At 51.0% G+C, this 23,876-nt stretch overlaps 1 protein-coding gene across 8 annotated transcripts in view; it reads left to right on the top strand.

Annotated features, from left to right (window-relative positions):
* Positions 1-23,876, top strand: part of dlg1 (discs large 1) — a 764,145-nt gene that overhangs the window by 51,051 nt on the left and 689,218 nt on the right. The window contains exon 1 of one of the 8 annotated variants that reach the window (XM_065447262.1): positions 6,006-6,398. The exons of 6 other annotated variants lie outside the window; for them this stretch is intronic. In XM_065447262.1, the coding sequence (XP_065303334.1) occupies positions 6,162-6,398 (237 nt within the window). In that variant the 5' untranslated portion in view covers positions 6,006-6,161. Of the gene's footprint in view, positions 1-6,005; positions 6,399-23,876 lie in introns of those variants that run through there. One more of the 8 variants, XM_065447276.2, reaches the window with a different exon arrangement.

The raw sequence follows: 23,876 nt of genomic DNA, 5'->3' as shown, positions 1-23,876 counted from the left end.
CCACGCTCTGCACCGGCGCACGTACGCGTTGCTTTGCCTCCTGCTGCGCAGTTTGGCATTGTCTCCTCCACCGTGCTTCCCTCTCCGCTCTATCATCATTCGTCTTTTTGCGCTGTCGACCAATCTTCACTGCCTCGCACTTGTGACGCGCTTCACTCCGGCTCCTGCACACCAATTGGCGCGCCGTCCATCCTTGTTTGTTTGCCGTGCACGTCAAGACGCTCGTAAGTGGCGACGCGACGAACGTGCGAAGTCCAAGTAGAGACGGGACGACGAAACACTCGTCTGGGTAGACGGTTGATCTGGCTGTCCCTCGGGTGGGCGAAGAGTGTAGGGGGAAGTGGGACAGAGGGGAGGCGGGGGGGGGGGAGGGCAGTGGCAGCGAAACTACGGGTCTTGTTCTCCTTGCCTGCTGCATGGACGGCAGTGTAGGAGCGCTTCCGCTTTCGCGCGAGGCGCCCTCGTGCCGGCGAGATTTGCCCCGGGCCGTTGTGTGTGGCGCCGTCCTCGTTGTGTGTGGCGCCGTCCTTGCACTCCGTCCGCGCGAAGCAGGAACCGCTGGCGAACGGGCGAGTTGCAGGGGGGGGGGGGGGGGGGAGGAGGCTGGTGGCGGTTATTAGGGGCCGTTCGATAGGGGAAGCGGGGCGGGCGCCTTGCCAAGGAGGGGGAAAGGGCGATTATGCGACCGAGCAAAATGCTCGTGACAGCCGTGTTATGTAGGCGCAAGAGGAGCCTCGTGCGCGTATTAGCTGCACTGCTGCCGCTGCAGCAGCAACGCCTTCGTTTTTTCATGTTTTGTCTTAGCATCCGAAGCGCCTCGTGCTGTTGCGAGACTGTTGACTTCGTATCAACAGGTGCGTGTCGGCCGTAGCGCGCTTTCCTGTTTTGTTTTGCTTGTTTGTATAGTTTCGGTTCCACGATTGCTACTTTCCGAAATAACTCGAACCTCAGCAGTGTACACTGCTGTGGCTATTGTAGCGAAACAGCTAGGTATTGAAGGCGCTTGGCCTGCTTGTTGAACCACTGCACGCACAAAAGAAGAGGAAGAATGATAATGATGATGAGGCGGAGTAGCAAGAGTGAATGAGTGAAAGAGCTTTATTTCGGTCCAGAGAAGACGCAGGGGAGACCCCGCGCCACCCGGCTAGTCCCACGTAGGGACCGCCAAGCCGAGCGAGTAGCAAGAGGGAGAAGCTCTCACTGAAGGCTCGCTCTTTGTGCCCCAGAATTTACAAATGCAGTCAGGAAGATTTAGTGCTCTTTCAACGAGCGTGCTGGATGTTACGGAAGTCACGCGCGTCTTGCCAGTCATAGACAGAGGCATGTTTTTTTTTATACTCCGTGAAAAATGTCTTCACCACCAGGTTGTGGAAATCGCGTAAGGCGCAGTAAAGTTCGACCGCACGATGTTCGTTGAGGTGTCCGTTTTGTAACTGATCCGGCTCTTCCTTGGTTGGCTTTCTTACTTATTATTTTATAATTCACACAGATGCCACGCTCTTCATTGGCGCCAGCTTCAATGGCGCTTACTGTAACACGTCCTGAACTACCCCACGAATATCGACAGAGGCGCGTTCGCGCTTAACCCCTGCCTAGGGAGTTAAATGCGATGTCCCTTCGCGCTAACACAACGTTCTCTTTAAAAGCGGGCCACGGATGCTGTAAGTAGCAAACATGTAGCAAGTGCTAGAGAGAGAGAGAGAGAGAGCAAAGGTAGAGAAACAGAAAGGGGAAATGCAGGGAGGTCAACCTAAAGGAAAATACGGTTTGCTACGTAACGAGGGAGCGGGAGGTAAAAAGAAAAGGGAGTAGGGAGAGAAATACAAGGAGCACAGGCATGCGATAGCATCCGGTCACTATCGCAGCGCAGCGCAGTGTCCTTTGTAGCACAACGAACACCAGTTCAGGCTACAGCCGCTTGTGCAGGCCTGTTGTCCTGAAGAACTGGGACAGTGCTCGAGGGTTTGAAAGCAGGAGATGATGCAGTGAAGTTTCAGTAGAGATGTCAAGTAGGCTCAGTGTTTTGCGGGCCGACATTTTAAAAGGAGAAACTTCAACCCTCGCTTTCCTATAAAAAAAAAAAAACGATCGGAGAGCGGTTTCAGATTGGTAGCGACCTGTGACTGCCTTCTCACCTGCATGAAAAGCTTTCCTTCATGTGGCTGCTAATGATATGCGCGGGTCTAAAAAAAAAGAAAAAGAAAATGATCGGATGTTGTGATTGCACATGTTACTCAGCATCTGATCCCGCGTGCATCACACACGTATCTAGGCTGGCGGGCCTTGCGGAGCCGTCTCGTCTCCATCTTCTGGGGCCCCGGCGGACGAGGGCGAGAGGGAGCGGAGAGGTGTGGGGAGGGGGATTGTGAGTATTTCCGGAAGCGCCCGTGGCTGTGACGCGGGGCGCTGGCGTCGAAAGCGCCGTCCCTCGAGCCCTGACCGGGGTCTGCCGGAGGCGGCTGTGTTGCTCGGCGTGGCCGCATCGTGACGTACGACGGTGCGCGTCGTCGGCCGCCTGCTGCTGCGGTCTCTGCTGCTGCGACGGGAGCGCGCGGCTGGAGAGTTGCTAGCGGGCGCGTGCGCGCGTTTTCTTCCTCTTTCCTCGGCGGCGGCAACGCGAACGAACGAAACGAACACGTCGTCGTCCCCCATTTACGCTTTGATCGGCGCTGTTCGGATAACTCATCCCGTGGATCCGCTGCGGCGAGTGCCGTGGCACGCCGAATATCGTGCCCGTGCGTGGGAGTGATCGGCCGGCTGTGTTTACCTTCTTCGTGCGGACTGAGCTGCGGGTGAACGTAATAAGGCAGAGCGCACGCGGCTGTTTTCTTTGCCCGCGTTTGGGGCTGCGCAGTGACAAACGTGTCCGTCGCCAGCGGTCCGTCGAAAAGGACGCCGAGCGGCGGAGTTATCGCCGCGTGTTCGATTACGACGCAGTAAGAGGAGCAGCTGTCGTCGTCGCTCGGTGGGCCACCCACGTGGCTTCGCGTGCCATCGGCCGCTTTGGTGTGTGCGCGTTGTGTGTGTACGTGTGTGTGTGTGCGCGTACAACTTTCGGTGCGATCGAGTGTGTCCGCGTATTCGCCGAGACTGCCAGCAGCACTGGGTTGCCACCTCCACCTTTTGTTTTTTTTTGTTTTCTCGTGCGTCCATAGCGGGGCTCGAGTCCAGCTTGCGGTAACCAGGCGTTTGTCCTTGAACCATCTGCCCTCCGCAGTTAGGCAGCGTGCCGAGTGACTGTTGAGGTAGCGATTCGGACAGGGCCCGCTGCACGCGCGCGTTTCCTAGAAACTTACCTTTCTTGCCAGGCAGCGTGGTGACTTGCGAGAGAGCGCCGCGCGCGTCTCCTCCGCGGGTTGAGCAGACGGCCCGGACGCGCGCAGAGGTGGTGGTTGCGGCGACGCGGGAGCTGTCAGTCTGTCGCCTTTGCTTAGCGGCCCCCTCTTCCCCTCGCGCGTGTGGCTTCAGAGAAGCCTCCGTCCTTGTTTAAAACTCGCTCGGAGGGAGTCGTTCCTATTTCGGACGACTTTGTTGTTGGCCCGTAGCGTGGCGTCGCCCTTCGGCGCGCCGGTCGTCGCCGTTATTTCGCCGAGGCACCCTAAAAATAAAGGAACCCCCGAGAGCCCCTGCTCTGCCGTAATCTATTGTCTCGTCGCTGGCGTCGCTGGCCTCGTCAGCTGCTACAGTGCTACTCTGGGCGCTTTTCCCGCTTACGCGCGCGTGCTTGCCGCGCTGCAAAAGCCGGATTCCGGGCTTCTCTTCTTGCCACTCGCCCGCTGGCTTTGGCTTTGGCTTTGTGCTGTGGTTCGCCGTTCCGAGCTCAGTTTTGTGCACTGTTGACCTGCAGAGGACTATTCCCAATTTGTCGCAACAGGCCCCTCCAAACCGAAAGTTGTACGGGCTCGCTAACTCCTCCGCTAAAGGCATTTCTTGCTTGCCAGGGATTTTCCTTGAGCGTCGGGTACTACGAGTATTTTTGTTGCGAGTTGTAAGTCCTTTTGTTTGCCGGTCGCAGCCCCTGTGTGCTGTCGTTGGCAGTAAAACTTCGCCCGAAGGGGCTTCATACGGTTATCGCTTTTAGCCCTGACGTCGTAGTCTGGTGTGTGCACGGTGAATTCGGCTGCAGAAAGATCATCGCGAGTCCTTTCTTTGCGCGATTCTCAATCAACATGTTACGTTCTTCGTGTCGTTCGATGATAGTAGGGTTTCAGCTGAACGTCGTTCTCAACAACCGCTCGTTTCGTCCTCACTGTACTCCGATTGTGCCACATTCACTGCTTTCAGATTAACCTCGTCGCTTTGTGCTAGCGCTCGCCCATTCTCGGAAACATTGGCGTCGCATAACTGCTGCGCTGGCAATAATTAATCCTCGCGGCTCCCGAATTCCGCTCGGCATTTGCGCTACGGCGCTATTGGCCTGATGACTCGCACTCCTGCGCCGAAATACGTGCGCTTCGCTCCGCCAGGCGCTGTGACAGCGCTCTTTTAATTAAATGCAAATCTATGCCGCGACTTATGAGAGATCCACCGAGCTTCGCGTAGCCGGCGACGTATCGTAAGCGCGCCCTGGCTTCTGACGCGCCTAACGTTGTAAAAGGTATTTTTTCGCTTTGTTTTAAATCGAAATTTCGTCATCGTTTAAACGACGTCAGTCCGTAAAGGGTCTTTTTTTTCTTTTTTCGCTTTGTTTTAAATCGAAATTTCGTCATCGCCTAAACTACGTCAGTCCGGCTGCGACAACAGTTTTTCTTTCTCATTGGCGCATGCGCCGTGTCTGCGTCTCCCCTCTGTCCTCACTTTGAGAGCTTCTGTCTCGCAAGGCGCTTCAATGACGTCCTCCTCCGAGACGATGACAATCACTGGGTACGTTACATTTACTTTTCGGCTACGCGCCGCATTCTCTTGAACTCCATACGCTGTCTCAAGGAAAAGAGTAGGAAGGAAAGGCCGCTCGTTGTTAAAGTTCCCTCTCCACGACCAGGTGATGCTTTCTTGCTCATTTCTTGACGGACGTTATCCCGCCGACTGGCCTGTCACTTGGCGTTTCGAAAGTTATCGGCGTTGCTGACTTGGACGACGTAGGACCGTGATCGCAGTGAAGTGCTCGTTTCACGCTTCACGATTGGCTCGGTCCACCTCTTCCGTCGGCCTTAGGAATTGACAACTTTGGATCCACCTGCCAGAGCTATCGCCCTTCGCCAGCCGCTTCCTGCTGCGTCGATTTGCGTTGCGTCCCCCCACCGTCACGTTTCCTTCGATTCGTCAGGCGCCAGTTGTGCGGTGCTGCCGCTTTCGTAACTGTCGCTCGAGGCTCGCCCTAGCTGTACTCTGCACATTTCTTTGCATGGACTAAGCTTCCGTCCCTGTCTGGTCGCTGTTGTTCCCCGCGAATTTCTTGGCTCCCCGTGCTACGCGCAGTATAAGCGGCGCACCGCATGTGTCTTGGAGCAGGAGCTCCGGAGCCCCCGTCGGACGCCCTCCGTCGGCGCCTTGCCTTCCCCCGTCATGTTAGCCGGAGAAGCGGCCGCACGAGCACCAGCGGAACCATCGGCGAGTTCTTCGCACCGTGGTCGTCGGCGCGGAGGTGACGGCGACGACGCGCTTCTGGGAAGAAGTATTTTCCCTGTCGAGTGCACGCACGGCCGAGCTTGAGAAGAGAAGCTCTCTCTTGTTTCTCGTTGAGCAACAACTTCGCCGGATTGTTTTCGCGGGCCAAACAAGAAAGAAGAAAAGACAAGAAAGAAAAGAAAACGGTGAATATAGTTTTCTTTCTTTGCCTGTTCGGCGAGAAAAGTGTCACCGAAGTGTGCGCCCTACTTCTCGGCGAGAGACGCCGAGGACGCCGCGTGTTGAAAAAAGACGCCCGAAGGGAGACCGCCGAGACAGCGGCATCTGCGATCGGATCCCGCGGCCGCAACAGCGCACAAGTGCGCGAGGTGTCGTCGGTCTTCTCGAGCGGAAATGTGTTCGGTTCGTTCGAGCAAAAGCGACCGCTGGGCGAGAGAGCGTTGAGCCGGCGTCTGTGCGTGACACGTGAGACGGGCGCCCGCGCTGGTGTTGTTTCTGCGAAGGAGGCCGAAGTTTAGTGCAAGCAAAGCGAGTCGTCGTCGCTTCTTCTTCTCTCGAGCGCGTCGGCGGCTGTGCCCCGTGGTGCGTCCACCATGATCGACTGGGTGTCCATCGTGCGCCACTCTCGGCGTCGCTTCTCCAGCTACATGTACGCCATGCCGAGCAAGGTCCGGCGGCGGCGTAAGCACCAGCTGCGCGCCCAGCAGCGGCTGCTTCAGCAGCAGCAGCAGCGCTACGACGACGAGAACCGCGGCTACCAGGCCGTCGAGCCGCCGCCCAGGGCACGCTTCTCCTGCTCCTGCTGCATCCCATCGCGGAAGAGCCGCCGGGTGAGTATTTGCCCTCGCCTCCTGCCGACTGCGCCGTTTTTTGTGAGGGCGGGCAACCGTCGGAGTGCTGTACTGCCGCTTCACGCCGTGGCTTCACGTGGCGTGTCTGGGGAGCGCTGCGTTGGTGCTGAACGGTTACCGGAACCACCGGCTTCTCTGCCCTTGACTTTGGAGGTTCGCGCTGAGCTCTGGTAACGTCATGGCTTCGAGGTCGGGTCGCGCCACTCGACCTCAGGGGCGCACTGGTATTATCTCTCAGTCGCCAGACGGCGCTGCCGCCCTATGACTTAAAAGGACGTCTTGTTGGGCGAGTTGGTCACAATTCATCTGTAGGGAAAGGCCGGAAATGCAAAGAACAAGCGGAACTTCACCGTGGACTGAAGCAAAAATGCACTTTGTTGTTAATTGAGTAAATTAAATTAAATTATGGGTTTTTACATGCCAGAACCACGATCTCATTATGAGGCACGCCGCAGTGGTGGACATTGGAAATTTGGACGACCTGGGGCTCTTTAACGTGCAGGTAAATCTAAGTACACGGGTGTTTTCGCATTTCGCCCCCATCGAAGTGCGGCCGCAATGGCCCACTCTATTGTTGTTTACGCTTTATGTTGAGAGCATAGAAAGACCACTGGAAAGCAGTTAATGAGGTTTCGATGTATCTTACTTGCGTAATGGGTAAAGCGTGCAGCAGAAGGTCCCTGGACTGATGCATGCGAAAGACATAATGTTACTGGTGGACACTGCAAGGGATTTGCACTGACTTGCGAATATGTGTGGCAATGTAGCGACAAATCTGAGCGTTAGATTCAGCTCACAGAAATCGGGAGTTATGATCTTCAATGAAAAAACGAGTAATGACGTAGTATCAATTCAACAATAACTCATACAAGCAATATGGGTTGTTAAGAATGGCGAGCTGCGAAACAAGATTGCCACACAGTTACGACAGGGCGACACGACGCGCACCTCTCCCTCTCCGTCGCTGCAGCTGGGAGGCGTTCGAAGAAGCGGCCTTTGCGCTGGAATCCGCCGCCTTCCTCCAGCCCCTTCGACATTGTGACGGAACTAGTTCGGTGCGTGAACAATGATTCCGGAGTTCCCCAACGCGGAGCTGATTTGACACGCATGGACAAGCTGCCGCGGGAACTACGTATTTTTGTACTTCTCACGCTTCGGAGTGGCGCAGAACAACGAGCGACCCTCGATCGGCTCCGATAGTTCCCGGAACGGCACCCCGCGCGGTTGCCTCTGTGTACAGAGCGCGGTTGCCTTTGTGTACGTAAACTGATCTGCAGTGCAGCGGCGAGTTGGTGATGAGTAAACGAACAGTCGCCGCGTCGTATGACCGGCGGATCGAGTGTATAAAAACTGTCGTTGTGCGAATGCTGAGGACACTTCTCTTGAGCAGTCATGTTAGACTGATTCACTTCTCTCGTGCAGTCATGTTGGACTGATACTCTTTTTCTCAAGCAGTCATGTTAGACTGATTTAATTTCTGTAAATAAACCCTTTTTCCTCGTTCTCGATGAGAAGCAGTTCTTCACTTCATCAACGATCTCAGCGTAAATAAGTTGGACGACGGCATGGGCCAGCTACCTTCGAATTCATGCCGTACTCCAATCTTGGCAAAGGACCACGGACGATGGGATTGAGCCCCAATCCTGACAACTGGCTGACAGCGGTGAGATGGACTTTGCGACATGGTGCTGTATCTGCGGTGAGTGCTTGGTTTTTGCTTTGACTCTCTAGGCTTCATTTTGTGGTTGTTCTGTTTAGAACAGTAGGGAAGCTAGATTGTTGTGTGTTAGCTAGGTTGTGTTTTCCTAGCTAGATTTAGAGAGCAGAATCAAGGTAGTAAAGCAGCAGTCATGGAATTAAGGACACTGCTGAGAGACGAGTTGTTGATTGTTGGTGAGGAACTGGGCCTAGATGTACGTAAAGAAATGCTAAAATCAGAATTATTGCATATCATTTCCGAACAGGCCAGTGAGGAAGAAGTTGAACTGGGGTTTGAACTTCTGAAAAAGAGAGAAGAACGAGAGAGAAAAGAAAGGGAGGAACGCGATGGAGGAACGCGATAAAGATCGCGAGTTAAGAAAAATGAAACTTGAACTTGAAAGCAAACGTTTTGAGTTGTCTCAAGGAAGTGAAGGCGCTCTGGGACGATCAAGTGAGGCAGAATCATACCGCATGGACAGACTATTAAAGCCATTTGAGGTCGGGACCGACATAGGCTTGTTCTTAAGCAATTTTGAAAGGACTTGCGAAAAGATGAACTTCGGCCCGAGTACATGGCCACAGCGGTTGCTGTCTATGTTGCCGTGTGAAGCGGCGGAAGTAATCGCCAGACTGAGTGTGCAGGATGCATATGATTATGCAAAAGTTAAGGCTAGTCTCCTGAAGAAATACCGCCTTTCAGCCGAAGCTTTTCGGCAAAGGTTTAGGAGCACAGGCAAGAAAGATAGAGAGGGCTATCCGGAGTTTGCATATAGCTTAAAGGCCAACCTAGTCGAGTGGCTTAAAAGCGCGGAAGCGTACGACAGCAGAGACATGATCATTGAATGCATGTGTCTAGAGCAGTTTTACAAAACCATCCCCCAAGCTGTGAAACTGTGGGTGCAAGACAGAGGTAATGTAAACACTGTGGAAAGGGCGGCTGAATTAGCCGAAGAGTACGCAACCCGTAGAAAGTTGAACGCCGAGGAGGGAAACTGGGACGGTCGAAATGGACCGCGGAAACCATTTCCGTTCAAAAAGGGTGCGCAAACTTGACGATCCGAGCCTGTAGACATGGCGGAAAAGCCCGCAGGAAAGAGCGAGGAGAAACTTAACGGAGAAACCGCACAAAAAGAACAGAAAAGAAAATTCGAATCTTTTAGACCGATTCGCTGTTACAAATGCCACAAACTGGGACATATAGCTGTAAACTGCGAGAAGTCTAGCGTAGTTTTTTCCTACGTGGAGGAAAAAGATGAGAATATGGAACTTTTAAGTCCATATCTCCACGACCTGCAAGTTAATGGAAAACCATGCCGAGTGCTAAGAGACAGTGCCGCCACGCTGGACATTGTCCATCCGTCTTACGTGATGGTAGATGACTTCACCGGAGAAGTAGCATGGATAAAACAGGTTGTAGAAGAACACAGCGTGCGTCTGCCCATGGCCAAAGTCAAAATCAGTGGACCATTCGGGGAGCTAGAGACTGAGGCTGCAGTTTCCAAATTCTTGTCACTGCAGTATCCCTACATCTTTTCGAATCGTTCGAATCAGTTACTGCGTGACAGAGGGCTCAAACTGGGAGAGGGCATAGTACAGGCATTGACCCGAGGCCAAGCTCGTAAGATCGCGGCGCTTTCGGCTGAAAATGCTCAAGCTCCTCCAGCGGAAGCAGAAAAGGGAATAACTTCAATACCCGAATCCGAGCTAGGCCCGAGGGACAAAAGAACAGTTGAGGAGAGCCTGCCAGCTGACCAGCTCAATGAGAGCGTAGCACTAGAGTGTCAGAGTTCTAGCCTGCAGGAAGAGCAAGCAGACACGCTCACAAGCGAGACAGGGTCGTTATTATCACCGGCCTCAAAGAACTTTGATCAACTTTTACGCGTGGATAGAGAGTCACTGGCAGCTGAGCAAAAGAATGATGAGAGCTTAGCAAAATTACATGACACAGCTAAAGAAGGCATTGCTAGGCGCAACGTAACGATACATGAGAGAGGAGGATTGTTGTATCGGCATTACAGAGATCGAAAGGGTAGGATTTTAGATCAGTTAGTCATACCTACTAAGTATAGGGAGGACCTTTTGAGTCTTTGTCATGGAAATGGGTGGTCCGGCCACCTAGGCATAAACAAATCAAAGGGAAGATTGCTTATGGAATACTACTGGCCTGGCTGTTTCAAAGATGTAGAAAACTTTGTAAGATCATGCGACGCCTGCCAGCGTTCTGGTAAACCAGGAGAGACTTGGAAAGCTCCACTGAAGGTAGTGCCCTTAATAACAGAGCCTTTCAGACGACTTGTAATAGACACGGTAGGGCCTCTTCCAAAAACAAAATCAGGCTACAGGTACTTGTTTACCATGCTGTGTCCGGCTACCAAGTTTCCAGAAGCAATCCCTTTGAAAGAGCTCAGCTCCACCGAAGTAGTAGACGCGCTTTTGACAGTGTTTGCACGAGTTGGGTTTCCAGCCGAAATTCAGGCAGATCAAGGGTCAGTATTCACGAGCGCACTGACTTCCACATTCTTGCAAAAATGCGGGGTAAAGTTAATACACAGTTCTGTCTATCACCCTCAGTCAAACAGTGTAGAGAGGTGGCATTCGGTGCTTAAGCGAGTTTTGCGTGCGCTCTGTTACGAGCACAAGGAGGACTGGGAGAACTGTCTGCCGGCAACTTTGTTTGCCTTGCGAACGGTTCCACATGAGGCGACAGGGTTCTCACCAGCAGAACTAGTGTATGGGAGGACACTCCGGTCTCCACTGAGAATGTTAAGAGAGATGTGGGAGGAAAGAGGGGAGAGTCCAACCGTGGTTGAATACGTGCTAAATTTACTAGAACGGCTAAGCGCAACCCAAGAACTAGTCGGAAAGAACATGGCACTAGCTCAAAAGAACGCCAAATTCTATTACGACAAGAATGCGAGGCTTCGTACGTTTAACGCCGGAGACCAGGTAATGATCCTCAAACCTTCAAGAAAGAACAAGCTTGAAGTTCACTGGGACGGGCCCGTTAAAGTGTTGCACAAACTTTCAGATACCAACTATGCTTTGAGAATGCCCGGTCGCAGGAAGGAAGTGAGGATATATCACTGTAATTTGATGAAGCCGTACGTAGAGCGGAGCGGAGTCGTTAACTATACCGTCAAAGAGCCGGATGGCATTGGTACCAAGTTTAAGGAGTATAGGGCAACCTCCAACTCTGAAATCGGCCTAGAAGAAGTAGTAGAACACTCGGTAAGCTCGCATGCTCTAAGACCCGAGCAGCTAGATGAGCTAAAAGGGGTGTTAGGGGAATATCTCGACAGATTCAGCGATCGGCCGGGTAGAACCGAACTGATAACGCATGAAATTGAGCTGACCTCTACCGAACCAGTAAGATCAAGACCTTACAGGGTGTCTCCAAGACAGAGAGATTATGGAGGCAGAGATACAGCGCATGCTAGAGTTGGGAGTTATTGAGCCCGCTGAGAGTGACTACACGTCACCGCTAATACTCGTAGAAACCCCTAACAAGGACCCTCGTCCGTGTGTTGACTACAGGAAGTTAAATGCGATCACTAGGGATCAGCTGTACCCGATACCCAACATTGAGGAACGAATTGAAAGAGTTAGCGCTGCTAAATACATTTCAACTATAGATCTCGTGCGGGGGTACTGGCAAGTTCCCCTTTCAGAAAGTGCCAGCCGCTATGCCGCATTCATCTCGCCTGTAGGCACTTTTCGCCCTCTCGCACTCAGCTTCGGGCTGAAGAACGCGCCGTTTAGCTTCTCTAAGTTAATGGATATTGTCCTAAAAGACTTGCAGGAGTTCGCCTTACCTTATCTTGATGATGTGGCCATTTTTTCGGACAGCTGGGAACAACACGTATCGCACCTCAAACAGGTGTTCTCACGGATGAGGGAAGCCGGCTTAACGATGAAAGCGGAAAAGTGTAGGTTTGGTTGTTCGCAGGTTACTTATCTGGGCCATGTTGTCGGTCAGGGCATGAGACGGCCGGCTGAGCTGAAAATAGCGACGATTGGAGATTTTTCTCAGCCGCGCACGAAAACGGACCTTCGTTCATTTTTGGGACTTGTGGGGTACTATCAACGGTACATTCCGAATTACTCGTAATTGGCAAGTCCATTAACAGACGCCCTCCGAAAGGGAGCACCGAGTAACGTACACTGGGATAAGGACAAAGAGAACGCTTTCCAAAGTTTGAAAACGCTATTGGTTTCTCGCCCTGTGCTTCGCGCGCCAGACTACACAAAGGAATTCATAGTTCAATGCGACGCAAGCGACAGAGGTATGGGCGTGGTACTTAGTCAGGTCGGCGACGATAACGAGGAGCATCCTATCCTCTACGCCAGCCGTAAACTAAAGGTAAGGGAGGAAGCCTACAGCGCTTCAGAGAAGGAATGCGCTTGTTTGGTTTGGGCCGCCCAGAAGTTGTCGTGTTACTTGTACGGAGCGAAGTTCATCTTCGAGACCGACCACTGTCCTGTGACGTGGCTCAATCAAATGTCACACAAAAACGGCCGCTTGCTCCGATGGAGCCTCACTCTCCAAGAGTACAACTTCTCCGTTAGATATAAGAAGGGAAAGTTGCATAGCAATGCGGATGGTTTGAGCAGGCTAATTTGAATTCTGCGTTTGAGGGTCCCGCCTAAATTTTAGGGTTACTAGTGTTAACTTTTATTAAGCGAAGAAGATCCCCTCTCATTTAGCAGGATTCCCTCCATGATTGCTGGATGTGTCAGCAGGAATTTGCTTCAGAAATTGGCATAGCGAAATGTAGCATTTTTTTTGTTTCTGCACTTATGTTGTTGTTGTTTTTTTGAAGCCTAGCGAGTCTAAAGTGAGAGCCAATGCGCGTCATCTCGGCGCAGAGCCGTGTTGTGGGGTTCATTTTGCAGTTGCCTGTCCTTGTTGGATGTTTTGGGGCAGTGACATCAATGCACAAGTGGTCGCTGCGAGCTAAGACATCAATCCCCCCCTCACCAGCAGCCGTTCTCTTCCTGCCTAGCGGTTGTCAGCGCTAGACAGTCGAGACTTTCCGGGCCATGGAGGCGCTGTTAAGAATGGCGAGCTGCGAAACAAGATTGCCACACAGTTACGACAGGGCGACACGACGCGCACCTCTCCCTCTCCGTCGCTGCAGCTGGGAGGCGTTCGAAGAAGCGGCCTTTGCGCTGGAATCCGCCGCCTTCCTCCAGCCCCTTCGACATTGTGACGGAACTAGTTCGGTGCGTGAACAATGATTCCGGAGTTCCCCAACGCGGAGCTGATTTGACACGCATGGACAAGCTGCCGCGGGAACTACGTATTTTTGTACTTCTCACGCTTCGGAGTGGCGCAGAACAACGAGCGACCCTCGATCGGCTCCGATAGTTCCCGGAACCGCACCCCGCGCGGTTGCCTCTGTGTACAGAGCGCGGTTGCCTTTGTGTACGTAAACTGATCTGCAGTGCAGCGGCGAGTTGGTGATGAGTAAACGAACAGTCGCCGCGTCGTATGACCGGCGGATCGAGTGTATAAAAACTGTCGTTGTGCGAATGCTGAGGACACTTCTCTTGAGCAGTCATGTTAGACTGATTCACTTCTCTCGTGCAGTCATGTTGGACTGATACTCTTTTTCTCAAGCAGTCATGTTAGACTGATTTAATTTCTGTAAATAAACCCTTTTTCCTCGTTCTCGATGAGAAGCAGTTTTTCACTTCATCAACGATCTCAGCGTAAATAAGTTGGACGACGGCATAGGCCAGCTACCTTCGAATTCATGCCGTACTCCAATCTTGGCAAAGGACCACGGACGATGGGATTGAGCCCCAATCCTGACAGGGTGCAGGCACGTACCCAGGATTTTTTTTCGGGAAGGGGAGGGGATGGGGGCAGGCAACCCAAGGTAACCAAACCCTGGCCGTCCAGAGTGCCCGCGACCGGGCCGTCAAGCTCGGCTTGGCGGTCCCTACGTGGGACTAGCCGGGTGGCGCGGGGTCTCCCCTGCGTCTTCTCTGGACCAAAATAAAGTTACTTCACTCACTCACTCACCCAAGGTAACTTTTCTATGCAAACGAGGAGGGGTACCTTTACTAGTACAAATATGAATAACGCCCACCATTCGGCATAAAGACGCGTAAACCTGCCAAAGAGAAATGAAATAAGGTGTATCTCAGAGGTAGGCCTGTGAGATACACCTCTCCTTTAATTGGCAAAGAAGGAATCACATCAAATGGACTCGCGAAGGAAAAACACTGCCAACAACAAGTAAACAAGCGAAAGTGTAAAATTAAGATTTTCATCTTTTCATCGGCGGAAGCAATGATGTGTGCAAGAGACATGGACAAAAGTGTATGGAGTCTGAGCTTTTCATTCTTCAAAAGTCTGCGTTACTGTTCATTTCACTGCTGAGCCCGTTTTACTCATGAAACTTCACTGCCTGCTGAAGTGAAACTCGACAATAAATAGTTGCAGCGAAGCAAGCATTTCATTTCAGCTTAATAAAGAACTAGGCTTTCGCCATACATCTATAATAGGCGAGGGAAAATTTCTGAAATTACGCGCTAATAATTTTATTTTTATGTTTACCGCCTTATTTGGGTAACAGTAAAAGTTTGAAGTACGAATGATTTGCAGCCTCGCTATGGAAAAATGGCTGGCGTTTATTATGATGACGTGGGCGGGGCTTCACTGCAGACTTAAGATGTATCCGACTATAGTAGCGTTTTTTTGAATTCGTTCTGGAAGAATTATAGAGAAATATGCATTTGCGGAACAATCACAGTTCTTTCGGATCCCTCGTTTACTGCTCTACCAAGTGCCAAGGCCGACTCGCATTGTTATTTTGGGATGTTGCGCTCTTCTTTCCTCCTTTTCCTTCCCCTAGTGAAGAGTAGCAAACCGGAGGCTTTAACTCTGGTTAACCTCCCTGCCTTTCTCTCATTTGCTTTTCTCTCTCTCTCTCTCTGCTTAACGATGCGTGGCCGCCAGTATACCGTACAGCCGCGTAGAGCAAAGGACGCTGCGGTTCTAGACGTACTGCGCCCACCGCGAAAAGTTTGAAAAACCCCTACTTAAGCACAGCAGAGAAGTGGCTACGTCAGGTGGTTCGACCGATAACTGTAGAAGCGTCATTCAAAACACACGGAATTGTTCTCCGCTCCCGGCGGCGTTTTTTCTACATCCTTCTTAAATAAAAAGAGGTTGATCCATAAATATATTGATAAACAACGGTCAAGTTTGTTAATATTCGCTTTTCCTTCCCGTATGGCTGTTGCGTTGGCTCTCTACCTTAGTAGATCGCTTTATTTCTCAACTCCTCGGGACTCTTGTTTCTAGTTGCCAATTTGAACGAAAAGGGCTGTACAAATAGGGAAAAACCAGACGAGGTAACGGGTGACAATCATATTGCTTATGGGTTTAAGGGTTGCTGCAGGGTTTGATGATGGAAGCTGTCTCGCATTATATTATTTTTCACCTTATCAAACCCATATCACGGGTATATTGTTTCGAGGATCTGCCAGCATCGCGGCGAGCCGTCACTCGAGGAAATAATGAAGCAAATGGAAAACTTAAGCGCAATTGGCGTCTTCTCCGGCCGCAACTCGTTCCACGAGCATACAGACCAGCTGTGTACGAACGGAATCCCTTTCCTGGTCCCTGGATCAGTCTAAACAAAAAAGGTTGAACTAACGAAGCAACAGCGATGTGCGTGATGGATGAGTAGCTAGGAGTAACCAGGATTTTATAGATGAAGAAAATAGCAGGTGGTCCTTCGAGTGAAGCTGCAGGATGCGTGTTGCGAGTACAGGAATAAATATTGGTCTTGATCGGGTGTCTGTGACGGCACTGTCTTGCGTGCATGTTACCTTGCTTGCACCATTGCTGTTTGCCTGCTTAGTGCACAGAAGACAGAGGGAGACGTGTTTACTTGACCCGTTGTTTTGCACCATTGTTCATAATCTCTGAGAGGCTTGAGCATTCGTCATTGCCTCACATGGAACATGGCATCATGCTGAACTTTAACTGAATTGTAAGGCTATACGTGCCAAAACGACAATCGGATGATGAGGCACGCCGTGGTGGCGTACTGCGGTGTTCTTTATATAATGTGCAGCTAAATCTAGATGAACCAGTGTTTTTGTATATCATTCTCGTCGAAATAGGTTGCCGCGGTTGAAATTAAACCCGCGACCTCGAGCACTTCCATAGCCGCAATGCTATGTTGAAGGCGAGCTCCACCACTAGAAAAGCTGGCGCCACCGTCGGCGTGACGTGGCATGAGGGATAACGTGGACACAGCGTCCGCGTCGGCTGCTTTGGAAGCGCCGAAGCGAACTGAAAACGAAAGCTTAAAGTCCCACCTGCGCTGCGGTTTTAATTAAGTGGTGAGGTTTTCGCGCCTTGGGTATGTGCTTGACAGCATTTGAAAGTACTATAATTGGTAGTGGCTGCTTTTGGAGGCGTGCAGCATGGTAGGCTACTGCTCGGTGCCGCAGTGCCGGACGTACGCAACGGATCCTGGTGTCAGCCTGATTCACACATAGCCGCTGGACACGAAGCTGCGTGAAGCTTGGCTCGCGAAACTTAGAACCGGAAACAACCATCAGCTACAGCTCGGGTATGCAGCAAGCACAAACGCGAGAAAGATTTCTGCTACGGTGTCAATACTGCGATGTTCGGTGAGTAGCCGAAAATGCGCGCTGAGACGCTTGCCCGCAACCGCGGCCCGGCTAATGTCATGACGCTTTATTTGGTCTATGAACTTGTTGATGCTAGTTTCTGGCAAGTTCACTGGAATGGAAAGGGAGTGGTAAGAAGCACATGGTCATGTTTGTGTTATGAGTTCATATACTGGATTACGAAAAAGAAGTAGCGGGAAATCGCACGCTGAGAAGACCGATAAACATACAGTGCGACGAAACTTGAGAAATAATATTGAGACATCCAAGAATTTAGAAGAAAAAAAAAGATTGAATCGTCGCGACGGCACATCACAGTAGCCGTGGGCGTCGAAGTCTCTATAACGAAATTATTTTTTAACAGCTCTGATAGCGCCCACGCAACAATGGTTGCTTGTGTACTGTCAAATGCTCATATTCTGCGGCCTAAAGCTCACGGCATGGTGCGAAAATGCGCTCGCAGCTAAATAAAAACATTGTGCGCGGATATACATGCAGACGCGCAGTCGGTCGCTGCGAACCCGTACGGTCGCTGCGTAGAGCCTTCACTCTGTTATGCCCCATTCGGTTATACAGACAGCCCACTATAAGAACATATTTCATATCGTTTGCTCTCAGCGTTTTCCTACCTTTCACGCAAGAAGCCGGTTCGGGAGGCTCCATCGCGGCGACCGCGCGCATTGGTGTTCACTGTACATAGTCGGTCAAGCGATAGCTTCTGTAAATGATTCTGTGCTTTCAGTTTGCCCAAGATTATTATTTTGGCAGTAAAAAAATTTCCCTCCTTTTGAGAGTGCTTACAGAAATCTCCAAGAGGGCTGTCGAATGGTGTTTTTATTGAGCGCCGCAAGCCAAACCTATGAGGAGCGCTCCTCGTTATCCCTCATACCACGGAAGGGAGGCGCTTCCGACAGATGGTGACTTCGTAAGTCCTCGCCCCTGATACCGCGGTGGGCACAGAAGTGTTGATTCGATGTGCGACCGCTTCCGTAGTGTCGCCTATAGACCCTGCGGTGCTTTAATGCGGCTTTGCCTCTGCACGCCCTGCGTCAGTTGTCCGCTTGACAAATTTTCATGCTGTTTAGTTTTAAGAAATAGCCGAAACGTAGCGTGCCTTCAGCTTGCCCGAAACCGCTGTCGTGTCCATAGTTGCAGCGTTTCCTTGCCCTCTCACGCCATCTTTTCTCTTTCCCGGCGCTCTCCCTCCCACGCACAGATGAGGGAGGAGGCTCGAACGGGACTGACAAGCTCTGCCCTCCCCAGGGATAAAACATGCATACTTTATTTTTTCCCTATTATTTTTTCCTTTATTTTTTTTAAAGAAAAGAGCAGATTGGGTCAGGGAACAAACGCGAGTTAATGACATCTTAGTTGAAATCAAGAAAAAGAAATGGGCATGGGCAGGACATGTAATGAGGAGGGAAGATAACCGATGGTCATTAAGGGTTACGGACTGGATCCCAAGGGAAGGGAAGCGTAGCAGGGGGCGGCAGAAAGTTAGGTGGGCGGATGGCATTAAGAAGTTTGCAGGGACGACATGGCCACAATTAGTACATGACCGGGGTTGTTGGAGAAATATGGGAGAGGCCTTTGCCCTGCAGTGGGCGTAACCAGGCTGATGATGATGATGATGACTTTATTTTTTATTGTGATAGCACTTACAAGGACACTCCAAGCGCATTTCTGCCGCGCCGTCACAATCGCCGTGATATTCCGTATAAAGTCCAAATACGATAACATCGTAGCCGCGCTCCCTACGCTGTATGTGCGAGTGATAGCTTGCGAGGGTCAGCCGACGATCGCGGCTCAGTCTCACGCGCGCGACGCATGGGGGGGGGGGGGGACAGGAGGCGATGAAGGGGGCGTTCTACTTCGGCGGCTGCTATTTACGGCGCGGCCGCCGCATCTTGCAAGCGATTTGCGACGTAGACAAAGTGCGCGCCCTCGCGGGCCTCATCTTCAAAGCGATCTGCGATGTGGACAAAGTGCGCGGGGTGCCTGTAGCTTCTCGTGCGCTCGACTTTCGACGTTTGGTTCGCGTTGCGGCGAGACACAGCACGAAGGTCAATTCGCGCGCTGTCGCTGCCGCTGCGCTTCTTCACTCCAGCTTTTTGACAGCGAATTTCCGCGGTCATCGATCGATATTGGTTCACGTTTACCTGTGCTCGCGTGACATCGTGCTTGTTAATTTAGTTAGTAAGCGAATGTTTGCACTTTTATACGGCCGGTAAAACTAATATCCTTCTACTAATTTCCTATCGCAAGTGATGCTTTGCCTTTAGGGCGATACTGCGAGATTTTTTATCTTTTTTTGTGTAATTGGAAAACAAACAGTGGTTATTGTTTAGGAGCCGGGATATGTGGGAAGTATCCTCGTGAAGCTCCTTCCGGTTATTCATGGTTACTTTTCGCGTGCGAATACACTACAAGCGCATTGGAACTAAAAATGATACTCGACAGCGTGAAACTTTGGCTTACCCGGCCATGGCGCATGAACTATAGATCGAACTCACACAGTGTTAGTTTTAATTAATTTCTTACGCATAGGCAGCAATTCGGGGTGCAGTGCGGGGTGCAAAATAAAACTCCGCTTGTGCCAGACTATCATCAGCCTCATTCCTGTCAAATCGAAAGTGGTAAAGTTACCAATCGAAACTTGCTGATAAAAATAAAATAAATTAAACCTTTGAAACTCAACGATGAAGTGCCAGAAAATAATACCTACAAATTTCGTCACACCGAACTCTGCTTTTGCAAGCTACCATGTGGGCTGGTTGTACGGGACTTGAGCCGTTATGCGCCGTCCTTGCCATTTCCTTGCGGTCAGTCCACAGACATGATTTAACAGAGGCTCGCCAAGCTCGCTTTAATGAATGCTCTTTACTGCTCGTGTTTCCATAAATGTCATAGCAGTTTGCGAGTGCGAGCTGACTGGCTGAATAAACTTTAGACATTCGAATTCACGTCTTACTTCTGTGGCGGAAGGTTTGCTTAGAATCTTGAATTGCGCCCACCGGGATGTCCAGCCCGATGAACCGAGAGAGGGAGGGGGGGGGGAAGCAAAGACGCGCGCCTACGCGATGCCTCGCACGGGCTAAGGAAGAGTGGCAGTGCCAGAAAAGCTATTCATGTTGTTTAGGAGCAGCTCTCGCATGCAGTGCCATGAAAGGAGACTGCCCGGCAAAGCGCAAGCAAACGCGCAGTGTGGGACGAATGTTGGTAATGCGCTTCCGCTGTTCTGGTGGCACGGAGTAGCATCGGCTATTCTGGGCCGATGCCTGAACTTCAGAACGCGGTAGCTCGCGAGCGGTGTGTACAGTGGCGCAGCCGTTCAACTTGCTCGCCAGCCGCGTCGAGAACTGTGCGTGTGTGCTCCACCGTGAGCAGTGCAGCGCAGTAGGAAGACGCGCAGCGCAGACAGCGCGAGAGGTATAATCGAAAGCCGCGAAAGCCACTACACCAAGCGACGACATTGGACCGCCTATTGATCTGTCCAGAAAAATAGCCGAGTTATCTTAACATTGCGCAAAGGGCGGCCCGAGAAGGGCGGCGGTATCGACTGACTTCATAATTTTGGCCTTCCTTACGACACGATTTCGTTCTCTCTCTCTTTTTCTCTCTCTGCAGTTCATTCTGATTTGCCTTTCGCTTCTCATATGCGCTCAGGAAAAATACAATTGCGCGCGCGCGCGCGCACACACACACACACACACACACACACACACACACACACACACACACACACACACACACACACACACACACACACACACACACACACACACACACACACACACGCACACACACGCACGCACGCACTCACACACACACACACACACGCACGCACACGCACGCACGCACTCACTCACTCACTCACTCACTCACTCACTCACTCACTCACTCACTCACTCACTCACTCACTCACTCACTCACTCACTCACTCACTCACTCACTCACTCACTCACTCACTCACTCACTCACTCACTCACTCACTCACTCACTCGCACATTCTGTGCTGGGGAACGATAATTTCTATAGCGTTCATTGTTTCCTTTCATATTTCTTACTAGCTATAAAATGCAGTAATTGTTACTAATCGGGTTCAATTACAAATTCTAAAACAGTCGTTTTTCCTAACGCAGCTACATCGGAACTATAGTGCGGCCGATTTGGCTTATAAGCTCCACTTCCGGCTGTCGTAATAGGTCGCTATTCTAAATGCATAATCATGTAAAAGAAGGTAAGAAATTAAAAAAAGACACCTGAACAGCATCGCCGCGTTTGTCTTCGTCGTATTCATTACGTCGCTTACCAGCAATATTAAGGAACCTTAAGCTACCGCCACCTTTGCTGCACCGAAAGGACCAGAGGACATACATACATACATACATACATACATACATACATACATACATACATGCATGCATGCATGCATGCATACATACATATATGCATGCATGCATGCATACATACATACATACATACATACATACATACATACATACATACATACATACATACATACATACATACATACATACATACATACATACATACATACATACATACATACATACATACATACATACATACATACATACATACATACATACATGTATTTGGCACTGCAGTCCGCTGTACATGTAAGTATTATCTTGCTCGGGCAGTGGTATCGGAGGGCATGGTCATGGCCTAGTGAGCTAAGTGGTCTGGTCACTACTGAATTGACTCTTTAAAGGAACTTTAAAGTTGGCGCTCGTGGAGGAGTGCCTTGATAAAGCGTAGTAAATGTCCTGTTACTCCGATTGACTGCAGGATGTCATGAGGTAGTGCGCAGTCGTATTCTTTGGCATTGTCCAGAACGCTTCGACTGCGTTCGCTTCATCACCTCGATAATGTTCTACATGCCCCGTTAAGTTGGTCGCACACGTCGGTAAATTCTGAATGTGTTTTGCCCACCATACTAACTCGTCGTGAATCTTTTCCGCCATGAGAGTGGCGATCTTCTGGCCTGTCGGTATGGGCAGATATAATGTAGGCATTGCTTTTGCTCGATTATTTTCCTTTATCATCCATCGTTCGTGATCGGCCGGTCTCGGTGATAACGTGGGCCGCTCGGGCCACTGACGAAGCTCGAGGAGTTGTTGGTAGCACCGGAATATAATCGTTATACGTTATCCCGGCCCACTGAAGCTTCCACGTCGAAGTTCGAGCTGGCAACCGTCCAGGCGCGAGAACCTCCCCGATTGGGTCGCCTAGATTGACGATCTCCGGAACCTTTTTGCGACTGCAGCCCTAAATGATCCAGTGAAGCGAAATTGGATGGAAAAAAGCTATTAATTAAGGACTAAGGGCCGTATTCACGAAACTGCTCTTGCATATATTAGAGCGTTTGCTCATTAGTCGGCGTTCTGACGTCCGCCACTCGGAATAGCGGTTCGCTTGATAGCGGGGCGACCGGGCCCAGGGTCGGCATTCAATAAGCAGTTCGTACGCGATACGTATACAGCGGCAAAAAGAGACCCCGGTCAGTTGCGATAGCGCTCATATTATTAGCGAAGGCGGTAATATGTGACAAAGAATTCTGCCGAACAAGAAGCTTCGTGGCCCGCGCCGTGGTTGCTTAGTGTCTTTGGTGTTGCGCTGCTAAGCAGGAGGTGGCGTAATCAAATCACGGCCGCGTGTACTTAGATTTAGGCGCACGTTACTGAACCCTAGAAGGTCAAAGTTAATATCTAGTCCCCCGCTACAGCATGCCCCATAGTCAAATCGCGGTTTTGGCACGCAAAACCTCATAATTTAATTAATTTAAGAAGCTTCGCAAATTTCGCCCCAAAACAGGGCGTGTAGTATCTTAACTAGGCAAAGTAATGATTTTTTCGGGCTTTGCTTACCCTTTTTGTGCACGGGCAAAGGATTTAAGCTGTTGAAGGCTGTTCGAGCTTGAGGAATTTTACTTTTACCTGAGTTGAAACCTGTATGCCATTGCTGTCTTCTTATATTTACCTCGTAAGACAGGCTTCCTTTACCCGCCGTGGTTGCTTAGCGGCTATACTGTTGCGCTGCTAAGCGCGAGATCGCGGGATCGAATCCCGGCCGCGGCGGGTGCATTTCGATAGGGGCGAAACGCAAAAACGCCCGCTGGTGTCGTGCATCGGAGGCGCGTCAAAGATCCCCAGGTGGTCGAAATTTCTGGAGTCCTAATCGTGTCGCGGTTTTGCCACTTAAAACACCAGAATTCAACTGAAGACTTTCTCGAAGAGCCAGCCATTATAGAATATATCCTTGTAAAGAATGCGGCTCAGCCACACCGGGTCTTCCGGACACGAAAGTATATGGTATCTAAATGCAGGGATAGGGTAGGCATATGAGATTTCGGAGGCTCACTACTTTGAGAAGGCACCGCGAGGCCATCTGACACGCTGCATAGGTTGGAAGCAGATTACCTTGCTGGTTATCTTTAGCAAGTGTGGTGTCATTCCAGTCCCTAAATTGTCACGTGTACTTCTGCGCTTATTAAAGCGAAGCTTTCTTTGCCTCTTCTCCCGACTTTCCGGGCGCTGCTTCTGCTGTTATGGTCTTGCCGCGCGTGGCGCTGGGTACCTCGCAACACCACATGGTGGCGCTCGCCTCCGCGCATCCCCGCCGGCGCCGCCGTTGCGGCAGCATTTCACAGTTTGTGCCTATGGCACGTGCTGTGCTTGCTTTGCTGTTCGACAAAAATGCAGTTGCTGGGCTGTGATAGTGTGCACAGTACAATCGTCCATAGCCTGAAGAGAGCGCCTGGAACTGGCGTCTCAACAGCGTGGTGGCCACGTGTGCAGAAGGGGCGAGTGAAAACGCGCCAGCAAAATGGCTGCTCCAAAGCGTGCACTCAGCGTCGAGGACACCCAGGCCCGAAAGAAGCGTCGCGCGGAACGGGACCGCCATCGCTGCACCGCGAAACGTGGTGCAGACCGAGAATGTATGTATACAATGTATACATACAATTATAATAAATAATTTAATTACGTACGGCCCCATAACTCAATTAGGTTTTAACACTTGTGCCACGACGTGATGCGCCATGTGAGGCAGTGCGAACCCTCTCCGTGATTA

The sequence above is a fragment of the Dermacentor albipictus genome, chromosome 1 (assembly GCF_038994185.2).
Source record: "Dermacentor albipictus isolate Rhodes 1998 colony chromosome 1, USDA_Dalb.pri_finalv2, whole genome shotgun sequence".
Lineage (NCBI taxonomy): Eukaryota > Metazoa > Arthropoda > Arachnida > Ixodida > Ixodidae > Dermacentor > Dermacentor albipictus.
This window is presented reverse-complemented; position numbering and strand designations above follow the sequence as displayed.